The sequence below is a fragment of the Atheta coriaria genome, unplaced genomic scaffold, assembly GCF_025399875.1.
Source record: "Atheta coriaria isolate IRGN ID8LTWV9N9 unplaced genomic scaffold, Caltech_Dcor_3.1 hic_scaffold_9_pilon, whole genome shotgun sequence".
In the NCBI taxonomy this organism is placed as follows: Eukaryota; Metazoa; Arthropoda; class Insecta; order Coleoptera; family Staphylinidae; genus Dalotia; species Dalotia coriaria.
Genome location: NW_027045451.1, coordinates 3,388,913 through 3,412,805, shown reverse-complemented (window position 1 = coordinate 3,412,805; position 23,893 = coordinate 3,388,913). Strand labels below are relative to the sequence as shown.

At 35.1% G+C, this 23,893-nt stretch overlaps 1 protein-coding gene across 2 annotated transcripts in view; it reads right to left on the bottom strand.

Annotated features, from left to right (window-relative positions):
- LOC135799097 (limbic system-associated membrane protein-like) overlaps positions 1–23,893 on the bottom strand; it is a 78,607-nt gene that overhangs the window by 5,577 nt on the left and 49,137 nt on the right. For both annotated transcript variants that reach the window (XM_065312115.1, XM_065312116.1), the window contains exon 3: positions 1,378–1,547. In XM_065312115.1, the coding sequence (XP_065168187.1) occupies positions 1,378–1,547 (170 nt within the window). The remainder of the gene's footprint in view (positions 1–1,377; positions 1,548–23,893) is intronic.

Here is a 23,893-nt window from a genome sequence, read left to right as displayed (position 1 = left end):
TTGATGACAATAAATTTACCCAAAAATAAACATCAAAGGCAATTTTTGTTTGTTTTAACATGTCTACAATATTCTCTGCAGTAATAAAATTATTGTATAAATATTTCAACAAAATAAAATAAAACATATTAAATCTATGCATTAATAAACAATTTGTACACTACAAAATAAATTGCATTTACGTGCAGATTTAAATTAAATCCCCTTTGTTTTCTCTACAACTTTTTTAAACAAATGGCAACGACACGAACTTAAAATGCAATGGCCCATTGTGCTTCCTAATAGAAAAAGTGAAAAAAAGCAAGAATTACCCGTTTGGGAATACGTATAGAGATTGGCCGTGCGCGTTTTTCGCGAAAATGTGTCGACCTAATGTGCTCGTTACGCGATTTCTCTGCGCACATACAAAGCCTCAATTACGCCACTGCCTACTACCGACTCAACAAAACCGGAAATCTGCTAGATCTGCGCATTGTCCATCACCAGAAAAGTGCATTTCAAACAATCGGTAGCGGTGGCACGTTCCTAAGGCTGCAATTTCAGTTCGGTGATGTCTAACGCCATGTCACACACCGCTTTTTTGCGTACACTACGCGATCCATTACGGCAATTAAATTAAATTACAAAGCGCAATCATTACCATGAGGCCAGAATTAAACGTATTTAAATTCTGTGCTCTTTTTTAAGGACTTGCTACGTAATTAAGAGTGATTTATTAACGTAAATGAACAAAAATTATAATTTCAATTACTGCGTGAAATTTATTGCGCAACTTTGAAGTATAGATGAATAAATAATTTATTAATGCATTGCAACTCATGCACAACGTCTTGCTCTCGATAAACATCTAAAAATACTAAAAGATGTTGAAAACAATGTATAACAGTCATACTACTGGAATACGAGAATACAGTAAACGTAAATTTGCATTTTTAACGCTCGGTAGACTAGAAACATTTATAGCAGGATAAAGAATTTCCTACTGCAAGCTGCAACAAATTCTGGTGCACTGTGCGCAGCAATTGTGAATTTAAGAATTTTCTGCAGGAGAACCAAACAAAATGTAGTAATGTTTTTCATTGGATATTCACGTCTATTTTGAATATTCATGTATTATGCAGGATGTTTTGAATTTAAATATTTAATAATTTATTGTTTGTGCAGTGTTTTGTTCTTCGAGTTCAATAATCTGCAATTTCTGCATTTGGTAACATATCACCTTGCTACTTAGTACAAATGTTATATAAATTTTATATATAAAATGTTAAAAATACTGCAAATTTTTACTCTTGATTATATGCAAGACGTTTTTAACATTTTACAAGTCATTTAAATAATATTAAAAAATAAAGTGTTACTCTATATACTCATACTCACAATTCCCTCTCTAATGTTATTAACGACGCAAGGGACAAAAGCCGTCGATCCTATTTGCGACGTTGTCACCGTGCAGTTTTCGGTGGCGAATTGTACGGGCGGGCCTTCAAATGGAGGGTACGACGCTCCGATGTCGTTTATGTCTTCCACCGGCGCATCAGCATCAGCATCTAAAATATAAAGAAATCGTTTAGCATTAAACTGAAAGGAGTGATAAAGTACAGTCATGAATAACACGAAAATAAGAATGAGGTGACTTGCAACGCTTTGAAGACCTGTAGGAATTTCCATATACGTTTATGTGCTCATTGTTCCCATTAGAAAATTTCGAATACAATTAGTAATTTTACTGGATATCGTGAGTAGCGGAAAATTAATTATCATTTGTGCGCTGTACTGTGCGGTTGTGTCCGGTGCGATTGATATATTTATGCTAATTAATAAATATGCCACGCACTGTGCTGTAGTAATAATAATTTAACGAATTACGATGATATTTGATGCGCGTATATTTTAATGTCACGCTTCGATTAGTCCATGTGTTGTGCGCAGCGAACATGTCGAAATGCGAAAAATATACGCATCGTAAATTTTATCCAGTTCGCAAATTTTACACATTTACAAAACTGATACTCAATATATCAAAATCATGGATTTAAATATTTCTAATGTCATTTAGCTTTAATAAGTAACTTTATGTTGAATTTATGTATAGGATCATGGAAACATTTGTCGTAAATATTAGTTTATATGATAAATTATTTTTTGGATTACTCGGTATCTTAATGATTTTCACATGTAAGATAAGCAATTTATATCTCGTTAGCACATCATATATGTACAATAAAAATATTTTAGTTTAAGTTTTTATTAAAAAATTAGTGAAGTAACATAGCTATTTGTTTTAAATACCGCCTGCCTACTGTTTCTCTTATATTATCAAAACTTGATGCGGGTAACGCCCTATATCTTGTGAACCATAAAAGCAATTCAATGTTTTTCAATGTCATATTGTAGGTTAGGACGCCCTTTGCAATGTGTACTTTTTGCTTCTTGTAAAGTTTCAAAAACTGTCCCAAATTGCGCGCTAAAAATGCTTCTTTCTTGAAATTAATCAAAACGTAGTGTTGAAAACACTCTGTATCTCCCATACTAATGGAGTAATATTCAGGGTTTGCTGATATATTGTAGATTAAAAGACCTTATATAACATGCAATATTTTTACTTTCTCAATTCTTTTAAAAAATGCCATAAATTATGGTCAAAACTGGTCAATTCTTCAATATTTTCAAAACACGCTAAAGAAAACACCCTGCAACTCCTATACTAACAATTAAATTTTAGGTAAATTCATGTCAAATTGTAGTTCAAGAAACCCTTTAACTTGTGCATTTATTTTTTATTCACTAAAGCTAAAGGAAGTGCCCTAAAATGCTAATCAAAAATGTGTATTATTCACAAATTATCAAAACTGACTGTCAAAAACACTCTGTATTTCTTGTACTAACAGGGTAATTTAGGTTTTTTTGATGTGATAATATAGTTGAATAGACATTCAAGGGCTGGTATATATTTTAAACGTTCTAACCCTTTGGAATTGCCCGTAAATGATCACTAAATATCGACCTTTTTCACAATTGGTCAAAACGTGCTTCAGAAAACACCCTATATCTACGGAACTAATAGAGTAATTAAAAATTTTTTAAGGGTAAGCTGTAGTTCGATAGTTAGTTAATAAGATGTATATTTTTTCTTTCCTCTAAATCGGCTAGAACTGCTCTAAAATTGGTCCTGAAACTTAGCTATTTTTGTCAAAATTATTAATTTTATGGCTAAAACTAGCTTTGATATTATGATTAAATATTAATTAGGTCAATGAACAAGGTTTAATTGTTGTGTTAAATCAATTTTCTGTTAAAAGACAGGGCCAAATTTTTCTGATTAAATTATTTTCTGTCGAAAGACAGGGCCGAACTTATTTGGTTAAATTATTTTCGGTCGAAAGACAGGGCCGAACTTTTTTGGTTAAATAATTTCATGTCGAAACATCGATGAAAAGATTTTGTCCTAAAAAAGTCAAATCTTTTCTCTTTTTTATGCTCAAAATTAAAAGTTGGAATTTTTAATTTCTGTTTTCAGATTCTAATCAAACAATTAATTCTTATCAATAAATCTTAGTAAGATTTTTATCCATTACTCATTGTTCATGTCCTAAGACGATTTTATTTTTGTCAACCGAGTTACATTACTGAACTCAATTTTTAACGTTTATCTTTTAAATTTTAGGTCAAATTACAAAAAGTTATTTAAATACTTCATTTGTAAAGTTATTTTCTTTATTTATCAACAATAAAAATTATCAATTTTTAATTTCTTTAAAAATTAATTTAATTAATAAATATTTGGTGGAGGCGTCTAACATTTTAATTACTAATTTTTAAATTTATTAAAAATGATGTTTCTAGTTAGTGCCGCTTCTAATTGGCTTATTTACACAACTTCCTTTTTAATAGTACTAAGGGCATGGCTTGTAGACGTATTTAGTTGCGACATGTACTTGCAACATCACTTAATAGCAAATTATCTCAAGAACTAATAAAGATAATCAAAAACGGAAAACGGCTAAATGTTCAGAATGGATATCTATATCGAATAAGAGTTTAAAATAAAAAAATTGATGTAGTGAAAACTAATTTTTCGACGTAATTTTCTCGGAAACTATAAAAGTTACAATGAACATTTTTGCATTTCTTTCATGCCATAACAAGCGTCTACAAAATGGCAGATTTAGTTTTTTGATTCTATACAGTTGACAAAAACTTGCTAAAAATCATCAAGAGACTACTTTTTGGTCTAAAAATTAAAAGTTAAGCTAGAGGAAAATGAAAAACGGCAATCAATAGAGAATTGTAACGTGGTGAAAGATATGCAGTCCGTTTTCCGATAACATCAATATTTTGGAAAAATCTGGTGAAAATCGGTACCGAGTAAATTGAACCATTGTACAGTTTTTCTTGAAACTTACCAACTAGGTGCAGAATTGTGTAAGAAAGCCATTTTTTCAGGTTTTGTTCCGATATGATTATTAGTTTTCAAGTTATTGACCATTTTCAGTAATTACATAATTATAGAAAACATAAATTTTTTGTATGGGATTAGATGCAAAATTTTACCTTGAATACAATACTGAAAAGCGTTTTTCTTTAGCATTATTAGTTTGCAAGAAAACTGCAATAAACTGAATTTTTAATTTTCTCCATCGTCTCTGATATAAAAAATAAAAATTTAATACTTGAACTTTTTATAACAAAACAATAAAGAATTGATGATTCTGAGTATTTTATGTTAGCACTATTTTATTATAAGACTAATTGTTTAGGTAGTAATTAGAGTATAAAGTCAAGATATGTACTTTTTTAATCTAAATATTTATGGATTAAAATAAAGTATTTCTTCTTAAATTTGCAACAAACGTTGCAAATGAATCAACCAAAAATAATTTTATCATAAACGTTTGTTGCTGTGCTTCAACAGAAAATATTTTAAACAAAAAAGTTCGACCCTGTCCTTCGACCGAAAATATTTTAAACAAAAAAGTTCGACTCTGTCTTTCGACCGAAAATATTTTAAACAAAAAAGTTCGACTCTGTCTTTCGACCAAAAATATTTTAAACAAAAAAGTTCGACCCTGTCTTTCGACCGAAAATAATTTAACGAAAACAGTTCGACCCTGTCTTTCGACCAAAAATATTTTAAACAAAAAAGGTGGACCCTGTCTTTTGACAGAAAATATTTAATCTAAAAAAGTTTGACTCTGTTTTCGACCGAAAATACTCGTATTTTAAACAAATATGTTTGACCGTGTCTTACGTCAGATACCTAAAATAATTATATTTCCAACAGTAAAAGGTAAAAAACGCCAATAAAAATACTAAAAAGTGACATATATCAATTTTTGGCCATTTTATTCAATCGCGAATATCTCGTAAACTAAAAGAGATATTTAAGATCCGTTCGCAGCGTCTTAATCTACGGACTATTCTCTATAAGATACGATAGTTAAAACGGAAATTTAAGAGATGAAATTTTCATTTTTAAGAAAAAATTGCCAAGGGGGGGTGCTTGATACTTTTTTTCGACGATTTTCAAAAATTAATATCTCTTAAACTAAAAGAGGCAGCTACCAACAAATTGCTGATTATGAAAGATTGGAAAATTCTCTATCAGATAAAAATATAAATTATTTATATTTCCTACAGTAAAAGGTCGAAAAACTTGACTAAAAGTGCTAAAAAGTGACATTTATCAATTTTTGCCCATTTTATTCAATCGCGAATATCTCGTAAACTAAAAGAGATATTTAAGAACCGTTTGCGGCGTCTTTATCTACGAACTATTCTCTATCAGATAGGATCGTTAAAACGGAAATCTGAGAGATTAAATTTTAATTTTAAGATAAACTTGCCAAGGGTGTGCTTGATACTTTTTCGACGATTTTTGATAATTAATATCTCTTAAACTAAAAGCTATAGCAAGCAACGAATTGCTGATTATGAAAGAATGAAAAATTCTCTATCAGATAAAATAGTAAATTAATCTAATTTAATGGGGTAAAAGGTCTAAAACCACAACTGAATATGCTAAAAATTGCAATTTTTTAATTTTTGACTATTTATTTTAATTGCGAATATGTCGTAAACTAAACGAGATAGAAAGTAACGAATCGCAGAGTCTTAATCTACGGAAATTTCTCTATAAAATAAACTAGTTAAATTTGAAATTTAAGCTATTAAATTTACTATAGTTTACTATTGGGTTTACTCTTCTACTGCAATATAAACGAGGCAATCCACATTTAACAATAACACAAATACCGTCCGCTTTTACTACAATATTTGATTTGTATAGAAAACAACATTTGCTTTCCACAGCATGCACATCATTTTAGAGAAAACAATAAGCAACGAAAGCTATTAACGCTTCAATAAAAACTTGATCCGCTTTTAGTATAAAACAAGACAACAATAACCGACGCAAAGTAAACTGACGCTTCTTTCGCTAAAACAAACGCATCGAAATAAATGTAAAAAGCGCAGACTAAGCTGGTAATAAAAGGCGACTAGCGTATTAACATCCGTTATGAACGCGTACTTTACTCTCGCTTAAAAAGCAACTCGCAATGACAAACAGTAAAGAGCAATAACAAAGAAAACAAAGAAACAAAAACACTGCATGAAATACAAGACAACACTATTTGGATATAACTCGTTCAATATGCTCTTATATAATACAATTTTGATACATCACGTTCATAGATTTTCCTTTGAGTTTATTACACATGTTTCTGTGGTATTTGTTTTTATGCATTTGTATCCGTGCGAGGAAAAAAAGCTATCCTGTAACGTTTAAACGATAAAAATAACTTCCGACTTTTCACAGTCAACTAAGTTATATGTCACCCGGAAGAGAGCAACGTGCTATGCGCACAAACTATTCGCATTCGCCGAAACACTGAAAATACATTGTCTATTGTAATAGTGAAAAGTAGGATGGCATTGTAGAAAAATCTTCGCGCTAGTGAAACGGTTGTGTAGAGTGCTGACAATTTATTGTTTTCAATATAGAACCAACTCGTGTGGCACAGTGACTCTTCCTCGCGGAAAGTCGGAAGAAGCTTGAAATAAATTGGTTCTTAAGTAAAACTGAAAACTAAACAAGCGCAGTAAAAAACATTAACAATAGAAGTTGCTACAACTTTGTAAAAATAGTATATGTTTATTAATTGTGGTTCCAATTGAAAATCTTTAGAGATTTTGAGTGTAGGCAGTAAATTTTTTGAGAGAAGGAAGGAATGAAAAGCAATTACCTAACAAATAAATCAAAAACTTAGAACGCGCTTGTCTCGCCGAGACGTTCGACCAATTAATCAAATCGAATTGCAGGTTTATTGCTTTTACTTTTGCGTTTACGTTCTGTTTCTTTTTTCCGGCTGCCCATTCCCTACAGACTCCTCCAGAGTTTTCCTCTTGAACATTTGACTTTAGCTTCATACGAAATGTTTCATTCAATTAGTAAACCCCTCGATTTCGCCAGATTTTCGAAAAACTTTGAATTCATAAGTTAAAAATAAATTCGACGATATACTCGATCGTATAATTTTAATCAAGCAAATTCTAGTTTGTAGTTAGTGATGAGTTTCTATCAAACTTTGTGCAAGTGGTAAAGTAGACAGAAGTTGGAATTCGCGGTGCTCAAACGAAAGCGTTTGAACGCGATACATCGTTAAGGGGGCGACGCCATGGTCGATTTTCAAACCGGTAACGAAACTCAAACTCAAATACAGCACACGCCTGGAAAAAAAGAACGACTATTGATTGAAACTAATTAATTTTAGACTGATTGCTACGTTGCTGTTAATGAAATTAATGACTTTCGTCCGCGCGCGCGCTCGTGTTCATGATTTCGCAAACTGCAACCTCAATCTCGAACACGGCAAACATGCCAATCGGATTTTTTATCAAGTGCAGTGAAACTTTTAGCTTCCACACTAGAAATTAAACTTTTATTTACCAGTTAGTGAGCGGTTCAACTACAAATAAAGCGCTACTGAAGCTCAACCCATTTAAATTCTTTCATTTCCAGTCATACAATTAGAGAGAAATGAAACGGAAGATTTTTTTCTCTACATGATCAAATATTTACCTAATTGAGTAAGGATTTAATTTTTATTTCATAATAATTAATCGAAATTATCTTATAAAGATAGAATTTTCTGCAACAAGACAAAAATATTTTAGTGATTAATTTTTTAAAAAGAAAATTGCTCACGTACTAAGAATCAAAGAATAATCCAATTATAAGCCGCGGGATTACCAATAGCGAAGTCCTTGGCAAGTTCTGGAAACGATGCGAAGCATGAAAGTCGCATTTAATAATGCAATAAATGACGCAAGACAATCGCAACAAAACGAAAATCTAATTAGCGAATTGACACAAAGGCCGATGGCGAGCAAACAAAGGCACATTGTTACCAAGCACAACGCCTACATTCTGGACAAGTCGAAGACGCAATTATTGCTGTAATTCCATCACAAATATTACAATAAACACATTAAGTACAAGGCCAAAATCGTCTATTTTAATTATTGAGTTCCTAGAAGTAATCGTGAACATAATATCGGTTTAATTTGATTCAAGAATTTCCATTTCTTGGAACTGAAAGAGGAAGGAAACACGATGTTGTGCAGAAATAACATTAAATCAGAGGCTTAAAAGTTGTAGAGGAAAGCACGACACGCACGCATCAACTTTTTCATGCGTGCGGCGGGTACTAGTGAAGTAAAAACTTTGATTAGTTGTCAACTTTGCGGTAACACTGACTCCTCAAGGAAACACTATGCCAAAGGCTTTTCGCAATGATTCCTTTTATATTTTCTTCTTTTCTTTATTTGTTCCCTGACATGCGTGTGAAAACTCAGTATAAAAATTATGAACCCAAAGGAAAAAGGAAAAATAGTTGCCAACAACACTAAATTGTAAATATATTCTTAAGATATCAAACAAATGTTTGAACATTCCGCTGTGGCTATGTTGATTAATTTATGAACTCTACGAACGCTTTGGTATAAAGTGACAGGGTGTATTTCACCACCATGATGTATTGCACGCGCTTCTCTGGTTACTATGCAGTGGAAACGTGCGGCTCGTACGTGCGCGCTTTACGCAATCATTTCGGTTATCCTGCGGGTGATCCTCGCATTTTCGCCAAACGAGTCATTTTTACAATGAGAGGTGACAAGCGTTTTAGTTCCGCAATAATTGCATTTTGCTACAATCGGCAAAAAATATTATTTGATTACGATTTGTGTTGTGTTGTTGTTTTTATTTTGAACGCCGATCACAATAATCAAGTATTGTCCCTGACCTACTTTCGGTACAATGCAGATGACATTACGATCCGACACCCTTTTTGACCTTTATTATCATACAAAGTATTTCGCTCAATTCCGAGTATTCCGACTCCATCAACGCGCAGTCAAGCGAGGTTTTTCTTCCCGCACGCATTAGATACATGATATCAAGACGACGCAACTGGGGGAAACGCACTCGACAACTTCCAACTTATGCGACCTTATCTGATTCGACATTAAATTTAACGAGCCGGTTAAGCTAAATAAACAGGGCTAATGTCCTTATACTGCTACTTGTGAGCGGCGCCTCTGCGGGATTTATGCATAATGTATGTGCTCGACAGTCAAAATGTCTTCAAATCGATATTTCAATGTGTTCGAAGGTTGAGTCACGAAAAATATAAAAACTAATAGTGAACTTCTTCATACCAAAATTAAATTTGATATTTAATGACACTTTTCTTTAGATTTTTACATCCTGGGATAAAATTAAATTCATATTTTAATATTATAAAATTAATAGAACAGTGGTTTATTAAAAAATTTCGATGGCCAGCCAAACAACAACTAAAACAATAACTTTATAATTAGATAGTTAGCTTTAAGTGCTGCTCGTAATTTCTTCGACTAGCGAAAAGCAAAGTTTGCCGGAAAGCGCTCCAAGGCTTAAACATCGCAGACATATTTAAGCAAAACGAGCAGGCCCAGAAGTCAGCCGCACAACGGAATAATCCAAACTTCTAACTCCACTTGAACACATTGAACATTAGGATATTCAACGCTCGGCGTTCCGCATTTACCGCACTCGATACCATCAACAACTAAAACAACTTCCTACATATTGATTGATATAATTTGTCTCATAACAATGCAACATACGTGATTTAACTGTAATAATCTGCATTTAAATTTTATGCTTATCTATGCATGTGATTTAGTATCGAGATGCAGCAAAGCGAAATTTAATAATGACTTAATGCGCTCGCGGTTTCCTAAGACGGTTGGTTGTTGGAGCGCGCAAACCGCACCGCCAAGGAACAACCGAAGGATGAATTAAGGTCTAAGAGCAGGATGGGGCGAGATGAAGAGAACGAAGCAATCGACCACACTGCTTGGACCTAAATAGTTTGCGCAAACAGTTTAATCCATCTATAATTGTTGTAAAACGGAAAGCGGGCTGTATCGAGCTAAGCGGGTAAGAGAATTTCGGTCTGACTTGGAATCAAGGTGACTGGAATTCTCGATATGATGCTTCAGTTTAATAAATTTTACTCTTAGCATTTTAATAAATATTTTTTAGTTCTTAAGAAAGATTTTATTTGCCTAAAAGAAAATATTTTATATTATTTCAGAATTCAAAACAATTTTAATATTAAAACTTTAATTTTATTCGTTTATAGTACTTGTTGTTTAATAAATCAGCAACTAATTAAAACTTTGAAAAACACACTCTATTTGAGCAAAATACCACTGCAATATATAAGTCAAAAACAATCAAAAACAAATAATAACATTAACGATGAAATTTCTGAAGTCAGCAAAAAAGACAATGCTCAAAACTTATTTTGTTGACAATTACATCTAATATTAAACATTCATAGACAGATATTGGTTTTGTAAACTGTTTAAATAAATACCAAATTGTTATTGATGCAAAATAAACTTTTATTCCTGCTATATTTGTAATTTAACCAGAAACTATAGTTTTATTGTTTTCCAGATTGAATATTGGCTTATATTACTCTATTATTGTTTTGGATAGTTAGTTGCTTTGATTCCTTCTGCCATAGTTTGCTATAATTAGCTCTGTTTGCCGTAAAGAAAACTTTATGTTTCGTTTTTTCCTCCATCTAAATACGAATGGTTCTAGTACGAGTTGTGTCTCGTGCCTCGTTACAAAACAAAAAGAAACGAAGTAACATTGTTAAAACTTGGATGGCAAAGTTTTTATTCCATTGAAAATGTATTAATGAAATAAAAGTGGGAGACACAGTAAAAACGTGCAAAGTAAAGAGGACACTCAAATTAAAAGGAAATAGAAAACTTTTGGTCGTAGTGGAACTCAACACCTTTTTTACGTTAGTTTTTTTACATAATATTAAGTTTACTGCATTTCTTGTTTTATGTTATTAAATTTTTGTGGCTGTGGTATTAAAAGTTATTAATTTTGTGAAAATTATTAATTTAAAAAATAAAGTATGAATAAAAATTCTTTGATAAACTTATAAAATGTATATGACAATATTTTTACTTTTACATTTGAAACACTTGCACAAGTTGTCCTTAACTTCCTGGAAGTTTTTCATGGCAAAAACTTTAACTTTCCCAATCATGTAACAACTTTGTGCCTCCGCGTGTCCTTTTTTACTCCAAGCAACTTTGATTTTTGGTTTAGCTAACTTTTGGGTCAAATTCTCAACTCGGAAATTCTTCCCACCATACGTTACAAACCTTTCAACAACAAACTATAATTTTTATTCACTTTTACAACAAGTTTCGAAAATTTAAAATCTAAAATTTCAAAATTCTTAAAACACTCAAAAACTATCTTGTATAATATAATAAAATTTTACAGCACTTTAAATATTAAAGAGTTTCCATGGAATCTGCTTGCCGTCACTGTTGGTTTTTATCAATATCATCAAAGACTTGCTAAGAGAAGGTTGAAGTGTAGGCAGCGAGTTATCTCAAACGATCGCTTGCGTTTGCGTTCTCATTGCCTTCGTCGTTGTCGCATAAGAAAAAGTAATCCGAAAGTGGAAAGTGTGAAAGAGTCGGGCCGTGCTCCAGCGCAACGAAGGCGAATTGTTAAACATCTCTAGTACTCATTGGTAATCTTGATCAGTTCGTTTGTAATATGAAACTGTTCGAAGGAAAAGTTTCAGTGCGCCCTGCAGGCCTGCTGCGTCCCTGCGAAATATATAAATGAACAAATGCGCCCGACGTAGAAACGACGGCAAAGTTGAACTAACGAGATGTAAAACTTCGGCAATATCCAAATATTGGGAGGCAATATCTGTGAGCGTTCAAAATAGGAACAGTGGATGCTTAAGGCTGTTGTCTAGGTTCAAACTTTTTTTGAAAAAAAAAAAGCACAAAATCATAAAATTTAAGAAATTGCTGCATTTTTACAGCAAAAAATTCTTAAAAACTGATAAAATGAAGAAAAAAAAAGATTAAATTTTTAGTGTCATGAATAAAATCTTTTATTTGACATAAAATTTGACCATTGAAATGCATTTGGCTGACACATCAGTGCGAAAAACTTTTATATTGTGTGTGAACATCTAATTGGATGTTTATACAAGAAATTGTGACGACGCATGTTAATCCGCCATGTTTGTGAAGAATATGGAACGTGCGCCTGCAACCCTTCCGTATTAGCTCATCCAGCTAGACAGCTTGTGTCAATAGGCTTTCTCGTTGCGCTTAATTTCCACGTTTCCAAAGCGCGTCTCTGTCGACAACATGCCGGCAGTCGCTCGTGCCCAAAATTGTTAACGCAAACGTCAAACTCGTGCGCTTCGTCGACTTCGACGTCACGCGCAGGAAATAGCAGGAACAACCTAAAAGTTTTCTCTTCAAACCGGCTACAAACCAAAGCACTACAATACTTAAAACTTAAAAAAATGCAATAATTCTGAAAGAAAATATTTTAGTGCTCAGAGTTTATTTTCAGTAAAATTTAATTTTTAAAACATTTTTTTTAAAATTTCAGTTTTATATAAATTAATAGTGCGTTGACGACAAGCTGTATGTTTTTGGGAAACTTGGAAACGCATCGACCGAACGCATTTACATTTACATTTATAATTGCTGTTTGAGCAAAGAGTTTAAGTTAACGCCGACGTTGAATAGCGTGTTCGCAAGTTGCGCGATGATGATTTTACGAGACGCCAAAGACGAGGGGGCACTCCGGCACGTGCGAATGCCACCACCCGCGAACTTTAAACCTCTCAATTTTCATTACACCCCCATGACGTCTCGACGCCTTGACTTTCCTGCGCCCCGGCGTAGTAAAAACACCAGGAAGACTTGCAAAGACAAACCGAAAGTCCGTGTTATTCTAAGTAGGATTTTGCAAAATGTATTTGCATAAATTTCAATGTCGGCCAAACGCCTTATTCGTAATTCATGCCAAATCCTAATAATTCCACGGAGAAGTCGAAGAAAACAAAGCGGATTTCAATCGGAAAATAAGAATTTAACAAAAAGCCAGAAATATGCGTAGATATATACAATTTTTACATTTCAAACATTGGAAATTATTATTCCGTTTTGGAGTTCGGGACAAAAAAAAAGCAAAGAACAAATTGCACCCGGTCGTATTTTATACGGATTTATTAACCCTACGAACCCTGTTACCAATTCGGTATAATTTTGTACTAAAATACGAAATACAAGAATGCACAGCAAACATGTTTCCAAAGTCAGAATTTTTTTTCACTCTTGAATAGTCTGTATACTCTTTTAAACAGGATACTTTTTCTTAAGTCCTTTATTCTTTATTTCTTGCAATTTTTTTCCTCGTTTCGATTTCGTTGTGCGTTCCTGCTCGTATATTTTTTTTCATCGCAAGGGTCGAATAATACGAAACAGGCACTAACAGCCCGCAGATAATAACTCATACTTTCGCTTATAAATCTTCCTCGCGTTTCTTTTATTTCTTTCATTTCTTATTTAACCGACTCGCACACGCAGTCCTTCTGGCTGGCATGTTGTCGAAGCGCAAACGCAACGGCAGAAAGCAGAATTGCCGCGCTGCGCCGGTTTTACTTAATTTAATTAAAAACTTTTTTATGACAAATTGCCCTCGCTCGATGTGGACGACCGAAGCACGTCTGCCGGTACGTACTTGAGAGATGAGATGAGCAATTGTGAATGTTTTATGTTAGATTTTATGCATTTCCGCGCGCATTCAAGAGGTTGCTGAACGATTTATTGCGTTTAAAAGTCACTTCTCGGCAACTGAAGTATAAAATTTTAAATACTCATCATACACACGTTTAAAATACAAAATAAAAGAATTGTAAAATTTTATTTGGATGCTACAACTTAGAAAATTAAGTTTTTATCATAAACTAATAAGTTTCTGACTTTTAAACTTAACATGATGACGTTGCTAGGAGACAATATTGTATTTCGACTCTCTCAGAAAACATATTTGTCCTTTTAATGCTTTTGTGACTGCAGACGGTGCAATTTATTGTGCACTTCAATCTTCTTTTCATGTGATCAAATAAAAGTGATGAAATAGTTTGCTTGTAGAGCAATTCTGATAGCACTACTGCAAAAATTCAAAGGATATAAAGGTCATATCCTAGATTACTCCATCGATATATACTCTAGTCCTCAGGTATCTGTTTGTTACATTTAATTTCCTTTTTATTATTTTTCTTTTCTCATGGAAGCAAATCTAAGCAAAAATGCGCTAATAGAAGACAAATGTCGTTTGCATAGAATACGTTTCTATTTATATAACATTCATCAATCTATCAACGTGACGAGAAGGTTTTAAACTCTTGACGGGAACGCGACCGTTCACAAAAGACCCAATCAATTATTCCACACCAAATTATCCGTCCGGGGAGCGCGCGAATACACGTCGGTGGCTTTCCCGCGGGCTTTTTCTTCAGGTTTTTTGCATGCTTTTTTCTTATTCAACGCTGCCAGCCGAGTTACTTTTGCTTGTAAATATTGTGTTAACCTGAGTAAACGTTCGCCGTATTTTCTCATCGGGTTTATAAAGCTTTGTCGAGAGTCCTTAAGGCTCTATACCGGATGTGTATGAAACTAAATATAAACAGGATCAATCCAAATACAAACATCGATAGAAAAACGTTTTAAAATCAATTTAAAACACATTTTTAAAATGTCGTTTAATACCAATACAATCTTTATTTACTCGGAGGTGCACATGATTGGCAGGTATTCGCGTTGACGTATTGAGCTCATTGTGCTAAACATCTACCGTCGCCGCCGCCGCCGCCGAGAGTTTGCGAACCGAGCGGAATTGCTAATGGCATCGATCATGTCGGAAGTAAACGCGCCGGCAACGCATAAGCATAATACACACTTGTTATAATGCCAGCGCTCATGTTTATAGGTTTATGGGCGCATTGATACGCTCCGAGCGAGGTGGGCCATTCAAGTCTCGGCAAACTAATGGAAATTTCGTGTTTTCTACGTTAGCACGCACCGTTTTGTGTTTGACGTGTGACTTCTCGTCAAAACTGCCACCATCTACCTGTGTGTCCCCCATGTGAGGGTTTACACTTACCATATTATTAAATATCCACGAAATGTGCACGATATTCGAGTTTCATTTTTAATTGCTTTGTTTTGGTGTGATTTAGTTGAGTACTAAAATGTTAATTAACTGGTTTAATTTTCTCGCAAAGCAAACAAGGTGCATGAGTATAACCATCATCGCCGAGCTGCCGCTACAAGCGCGTGTTCATGTTCTAGCTTAGGATCACTATGAGCAGTTTAGTCTCCGGACGGTAACGACTTGGTGCACACGATGAAAAACCACTAGTGGCGGTAATATAACGTAATGCAAGCTTCGTGCGCACCTATCTGCCACGCTATTGCCGGATGCATGTTGCGCTGTTGCACGTGCAAACTTTCCTCGTTGGCACGGACCTACCGTTCCTAGACGCAGCTCTTTCTGGGTTCCTTGTGTGTACAGAAATCACTAAACGCTGCAACTGGTGCATCATCAGATAGTTATATGTCCAACGTGAACCCAGGAACGTTGTAAAATCAAACATGTTACAAACACTAAAGTTTATTATATATTGACGTGATGCAGTCACACACTAGTATTTTAATTTAAATTCTGTTTAAATTATCCCTATTAGTTCATTAGTAATTTGGTATTTGCAATTACTAGTTACGGGTTTTGGATCGTCGAGTTGCGTTCGGTCGGGTTGATCACACATTCGATGTCGGTGATTTTAGTTCGGTACTAGTTAGTCAGTTTAGTAAAGTTGGGCAATCCGTGTTGCCACGCGCGTGCATCCTCCGGCTGGTGAAACTTTCCGCCGAGCTTTCGTCCCTGTCAACACTATTTGCCCAGTGACCAGTGTGGAGATATTGAGTCCAAATACTTGAAGTGACCTGGAGTCAACTAGATGGGGCCTGACCCCAACTGCATGAAAGGTATTTACCAAAATATAGTAAATTTTAGTAAATTTACCGAGTTTATAACACAAACAAAATAAATTATTATAGATTGATAATTTTAGTTTTATTTATATTATTTTGAAAATAATAGTTGCAAATGTGTGTTCGGGGATTATACAAAAAAGGTAGCGGCTGAGTGGTAAGCAACATAAAGTACTTACGCGCAAATAAAAGGGAATTTGTAAGTGGAAACTTTTGGTCGACGGATAGAGTATAGTGGAGTCGTTTGAGCGCATGAAACTTTATTACGTCCAAAGAGTAGAGGCGGCCGCGGTTAGTCGCGTCCTTTTACTTCTTGCAGGAGCACGGCAGTAATCATTACTCACGCTCAAGTCCCAAGTGTGATTGACACACGCGCTCCCACAAAAAAAGTTTGTGCAGTAGAACGTTATTCATAAAAAATAAATCAAGAAACAAATATAAATAAAAGTAAATAAACAATTTTTTTAGTAATGCTAATCTTTGTTTAAGAAAGAATTAAAGCGTGTTATATATTTCTAATAATTTTGTCGCCATTCAGGTATATAATTTAGTTTTCCTCCTTTTTCATTCCTCAGAGTTTTATGCGTTAAGTGAAATATGCAGTGATAAAATGCCGTAAAATACTTACACGATGAGGCATTTTAAAGAGGAAACAAAACAGGACTTAAATATTCATTTCTCATTAAAAATGCGCGCGGGGCGAAAACAGCGCGCATAAAATAATAATTTGCAAGCGCCACTAAGAGGCATGCAGCGCACGTTTAATTAAATTTTAACGAATCAAAACCGTGCGCTGAATGTCGGAAAATAAGAGCAGAGCACAAAACGCACGAGTGGCCGCGCATCTTTTAAGGCACATTTAAATATACGCGAACTATGCCACCGCAACTGAAGAGCGAAGAAGAATTGCGCACAGGAAGGAAAGAAAATTGAAAACACGCAGCGGCGTCATTTGCCCGGCGCCTCCACAGCCGCATTTCTCTTTATCACGCCATCCACCATACAAATGCAGCCGCAAACGCGTGCGTTTTTATTTTTTATTTTTGTCTTGCGAATGCAGAGACTAAGAGTACGCACTATGCGCAATGCAACACTCCGGCGAGAACCGCACCATTAAGAACTTAATTAAAATGCGGACGCGTTCGTAGAGCTTTCGCTTCCTTTCAAACTTTTTTTATAGAGTTATGTGAATGTAAAGACTTTTCTAGTTTGATGAATATATTTTTGGTCTTTTAACACTAAAAATAAAATTTTAAAACTTTTATACGTTAAATAAAAGTTTAGATTCAGGTCTGGAAGAAATTTATTTTATCTTCCATCTTCGAGCGCGCAAAATTGTGAAAATTGCCTGGCCACGCCGCGGCTCATAAGTCAAATATTTTCGGTCGAGCCGATAATGAAAGATTTATTGACGTACGTGTGCGAAATTTATATGCGGCTTCGTGCCGCTTCTTACCGCCGCAAATTCCGTCGGCTGGAATTAGCGTGCACTGCTCCCGGATCGGATATGCGAAAAATAACGGATTAGAAGTTTCATAAGTTAAGGCGTATATCGCGGAAAACGCCAAACCGATGCTACGTGTCGAGACGCCCCCGCTGCGGTTATAACCATTATGATGAATATCAAAATGAGAAAAGAAGCGCATCGGCATTGAGGAAGTAGTTGTACGTGTTGGCCTGCTGGCAATATTGAGCCTGAAGAAACTTTTCTATTCTTAACTGGGACATTCTTTACATGCGGAAATTGTCCGCCAAAACTTTGAGTGTTCTATGATGGCAAGCAGCGGTGAATGCGAATTACTCTAGACGTCGAATATTTTTATCAAAAATTCAACTCAAAGTTTGTTTGCAAAGTGCACACGGTTTAATATTTATGGCGGGCGATAAAAGGACGCCGAGATAATTGTGTTTTAGAGTTTGTGCATCTTAGGGTTTGATTTGAATCGCTGCGTGTTGGAGGATAACGAGATGTTTAGTTATTAGGACTCGCATTAAAACGGGTTTCCTTAGTCCGAAAGCCCCTTAAAGGCCGCCCAGCGTCAAGTGCAGTGGAGCGCGCAAGGGCTGGCAAAAGTTAGTACGTTAAGAGGATTTGTGAATGCAAATTGGGCGCAACATCGAAACAGCAAGATTGTGGCGAACGGTTTTGCCTTCTATCTTCTATAAACGGCATCAGTAAACAAACAATCAATACATTCGGTTAATTATTTAGATCTTAATCCATGTAATATTGCCTCAAACTAAAAACTCATTTTTTAGTGTAAAATGTACAAATTTTTAACATAAATTTTGTGCAGACGTGTTTAATATAGTAGATGCACTTGCGCAGCTTATACCTAAACTATGATCGAGCATAGACAAAGCATTGAAGGGCTAAACACTTAAAAGACACAAGATCACGAGCACAAGGGTGGCGCTGAATATTTATAAGTCATAAAAGGCGAGCGCGATGTGTGTGGTGGCTTTTATGCGTCCACTTAAACCGGCGCACCAACAAAGCACTCATCTTTAGCGCAGTCAACAACCCTTCTCATTGGCATGTGCGTAGGTTGTCAGTTTTGACCCGGCAAACGACTCATTTTACAGCGCAGGCATATGCCGTCGCGTTTGTTTTTAATAAAAACACACTGAGCAAATTTTGTTTGCACGCAGAAATTTTCTAGTCACTTACGCATGCTAAACACAACAAAGCGTTGCATATAACGATCAACAGACGCTTTTTCAAGAGAGGCAGAAAAACAAGGATCTAAATGAAATTGAAAGATAATATTTGTTTAATACAATAGGTATGTGGGATGCAAATCTAGACTAAACTGAGAACTGATGTTTGTGATTTTTGTATCTAAAGATTGAACATTTTATGATTTTATGAACAAAGTGTATATTGGTATTAAGAGGGTATTCTACTCTAGAGATTTCAAAAAATCGATTTTTTTTTGATATTTTCAAAGTTTAACTATTCAAGAATACGTGTACAAGAGGATTTTTCAAAATTTAAATTATTTTCCGAGATATAGCCGTTTTGGTGACGCGGCATCCATACTGGTTCGCATTGACGCGAAACTTTAAACTTGTTTTTCTCGAAACTGTATTTTTTGAGACGGTACCCACGATTTCTCAACTTCTACTGAACCGATTTACTTGAAATTTTTATAGGGTCTTCTTTATAGACTTTTCTTCAGAATGAACTACGCTTATCCCTAAATTCTGATTTTAAATATTCCAAAAAAAATCTAGTATATCAAAAAACAAGGGTGAAAAAATCACTTTTTTTCAAACAGTCGCCATTTTGTAAAAAAAAATTTTTTTCACTTGTCCGTAGTTCATTCCATTGCGACATTTTTCTAGATTAACAATCTTTTTTTTTTTCATTTCATATCACTTGGAGGGCTAAAATCATGGGTACGGTCACGTGCCAATTTTTTGGGACCCCCCACTTTATCACCTGCTGGAATTTAAAATTTTGAACTTTTTTCAATTTTTATTTTTTTTGTATTCTCAAAACATTAATAAATAAGTGTTAAAAAAATGGATGGTAAAACTCTTCATAGATTTTTTTACGGCCTTTCAAAAATCACATGAAATTCATGCCTCTAGAGTAGAATAGAGTAGAATTAAGCAAAGACAAAATCCTTAAAATTTAAGCTTTATACTTAATAGATATTTAAATGATTAAAAGTTTCACTATTTTACTGATTAAAAAATAAAGATTTTGTTTTATTTTCAATTTTTTTTTAAATTTTGTTTCAAACATAAATTTAACAAATAATGAAGCTTTTCTAAGGTTAATTATGCCCAAGGTTAGTGACAAATTGTGTAGACTAACCCCTATATGCGTACTTATCCTCGAACAACAAGCGCATAATGGCGAACGACAGGAGCGCCCTTTTGTTTAAGTGCCGCGTTTTAATAGGGCCCCAAGTGGCGTGCGCGGACATATGATACGCGCAATTGGATTCAACTAGTCAAGCTTCTAAACAAACCCCTGCGTGAGTACTTAAAACAACATACTCACGAAACGTACTCGTTTGTCATGCAATTTACTCAAGTATTTTTATGATTGGAGCTTTTTAAAAGCGGACATCTATGAACATATTGTATATACCTATTTCAAACAGATAACCATTTATTTAAGAAATCATAAAATGATTGTCGCTTGCCTAGTGTGTTTCGCGTCTTCATTCCGTCACATCGTAAACCAGCCTCCAAGTCGATATAAAAACAAACGAAATAAGGAACGTAAACGAAAGCCGGCCACGCAGTAGAGTCGTTTCGTTTAAGCTGCGCAATATTAACGAACGAAACGAAACGAGTAAACGGGAAACGCCAGCGCACAAATCCATAAACGGGCGCAATACATGTTTAAGCAAAAGAAATAAATATAAAAAGGCAAAGATGCTCTTTTCGCGTGGTGGAGGCGCCGGCAGACTTAGGCTTTGCGACATAAAAAATCGTCCCGTCGAGACGTTGACGTTGAACGATGAAGAGGCCACTTATATTAAGGATGGAAATGCTTAAAGTCGCGCGCTTATGCATACAGAAGGGTGGAGCGAAAAGTGGAGCGACAAGGGTAGCGAAAAAACGAGAAGAAAACGCCTGCGAAAAAAAGAAGGAAACGAAAATGAGCGGACGCTATGCAGCGGAATAGATGAATGTTACATTCGGTTAGCACGCAAAAAGGATTCAAGGACACGCTGGGCGGTGCGTAAAAGCGCAAGAAACCAACGAGGTAACTAGATGGGAAATGAAAAATGAAGATGGAGAAAATTTCGGAAAATGTGAAAATAATTCGACGCACAAAAATATGCTAAGCGTTAAAGCAGATTGCCGCTATTTTCTTAACGAGAATATTTTGCTCTCATTATAAAAATTTAAAACACGCATTTATTTTGAGCCCAGATAAATCTTACATGAGTTTAGAAAGGAAAAGGATATAAAAAAGTAAATTTCTTAAAAAGTGAGTCAACGAGTGGACGGTCTTAACGACTGCAGAATAAACGAGTAAACGACTTAATCTCAAGAAGGCTAACCGGCTCAACGAAAGCGAAAAGGGTAATAATGAATAAACGCCAACGCATCCGCCACTAAAACTTAACGACGCCTTAATGAGTTTCCTTATTTATTTTATGCGCTCCGAATGGATCATTTGAATAAAATTTCGGAAACAAACTTCGGCTAAAAACGCTTGAAAATACATTACTTGACACTCTGGGCACGTGCAATTTTTTATTGTGCAATGTGTAATGTTTGATAACATTGTAAAAATTGCCTTTCAAGATAATGCTTCGAGATGAAGCGTTTCGAGGGCGAGTCAAGCGGAGACGTTAAATGTAGGACGGTCGGCAGCAACTGGCAACACGAAATGATTATGTCGTCGTATAATTTTGCAATTTCGGAAGGTACTTGCCCGAGTAGTTCGTTACTGTCGGTGCTATATCGGCCGCACGCTTTATAGAACCAATGGCAAAGGCGCCGGGTTGTGCCGAAGGCTCGCGGATCCGCGACTGCCGAGAGCGTGGCGCACATAAATTCATTTTGATTGGATTACGTTAAAGTGCAGGCTGCAATCTGCTAAGTAATGGACGATCGAATGGGATTCTCTTTAAAATGTCCTAATTTACACTGTTATAGTCTAACACAGCATCATCGTAATATGTTTTTATATATTATCTTTAGAGTTATGTATTGCATGGTACGCACAAAACACCCAACGTGTAAATAAGTACATTTAATTCCCATATACGCCATAAAAAAGATTAAACGAAAGCTATTACGCGCAACAAAAGCTTCTCACATAACCCGGGCGTTGGTGGAGGCGCCGGGTGTCGGGCGTATTTTTTCGCGTTCCACGGCGTCGCGCGTGGCGTTCGAAACGTCGCACTAAATACGTCCAAATAAAGCCCGTGTGCCTGCTGCCTCCCGCGTGTATCGCCCGTGTGCTGAGATAAATTACACGGAACTACACACATAACCTACATCCACATGCGTGCAACGTTACACCAAGTAAAAAAATTTAAATTTTTAAAATTCAAACAAATAAAACTAGCAGTATTGTGTATAAAAAAATATCTGTAATATATAAACATGTAGTAACGTGATAGTAATTTGACAGCAAGTCGAAAACCGTTTTCAAACGCCTCTTCTTTCCGCAGTTCGAATTCCATGCAATGCGCTCTCTAATGTAACTATACCGTAAATCCGTGCATTGTATCGCATTGTGAGCCACATCCTACTTTATAACCGACTTATCGTCCTCCTGCACACGGCACACGGCGCACGGCAATTTCACGACTTCCTTATTACGTTCGCGACATTCTCGGATCTCGGCGAACAACTGAACAAGATTTCTTCCCCGCGACGTTTCACGGTTTCTTTATAATAGAAGCCTCAACGACGTTGAGAGGAGCACGGGCGTCAAGAAACAAATGTAGGATACGAGTACAATGCATAAAAGTGTAAAGCGCGGGTGCGGCGTGTAGCACAAAAGCTCCACATGAAGATTTACTTTCACTCGGTTGGAGGCTGGCGCTGGTGGCGTTACTCGACGCGTCAAAATAAAAGCAGATAATGAAAACAATAGCAGAGTTAAGTTAATAATACGCGGAAAACGTATAACTTAAGTGGTTAATATACGCGTAGCGTTTGTTCAACGTTTAAGCATGAGTAAAATAGTGTCACGTCATTTTAATTTACGGCTGCAAAGTTGAGGCTTCGTACTTCAAGCGTAATAAAAGCTTTTGTATTAGGAACTTTTCGTTGTAATAAAGTGGCTATAACTTTTCTTTCAAATTACTTTATATATTATTATGTATCTTGCGAGGACTACCGCTCGTAACTTAGAGAAATTAAACAATTTGTGTGTTTTATTTTGTTAAAAAAATTTAATAGTTTTTTTAGTGTAATTTAATATAAAATAAATTTACAATCAGAAAATTATTATAATCGAGTTATTAATTAGGGATTTGTAAAGAAATTTGTTGTATTCATTGTAAAAATTTAGTACTTTTTTGAATAGCTGACATGCTGCCAACAAATTGCAGCCAAACAAGGCAAAACAAGAGCCGGAAGAGAGGCACACTAACGATAAATACGCTTTAATTTAATTGCCCGCCAGCGAGATGGCGGCGAATAGCGTTAATTAAGGCGAACGCCTTCTTGTCGAAACAACTATGCGACGCAATGCAAGAGGAAGCAAAGAGCTACAAGGACATCGTCAGAAGCATCGAAGAAAAACGACCTTAAAACACAAAACGCCAAGCAAGAAAAGTCAAGGATAAAATGCTAAAAAGCTAAACAAGACAAAATATAAAGAAATATCTTTATGCGTAACAAAAAATTAGATGAAACAAAAACATTTAATTTAACTAAATTAAACTCAAATATTTTATTAATAGACAATTAATATTGATAAATTTAAATTTCTTATTTTAAAAAA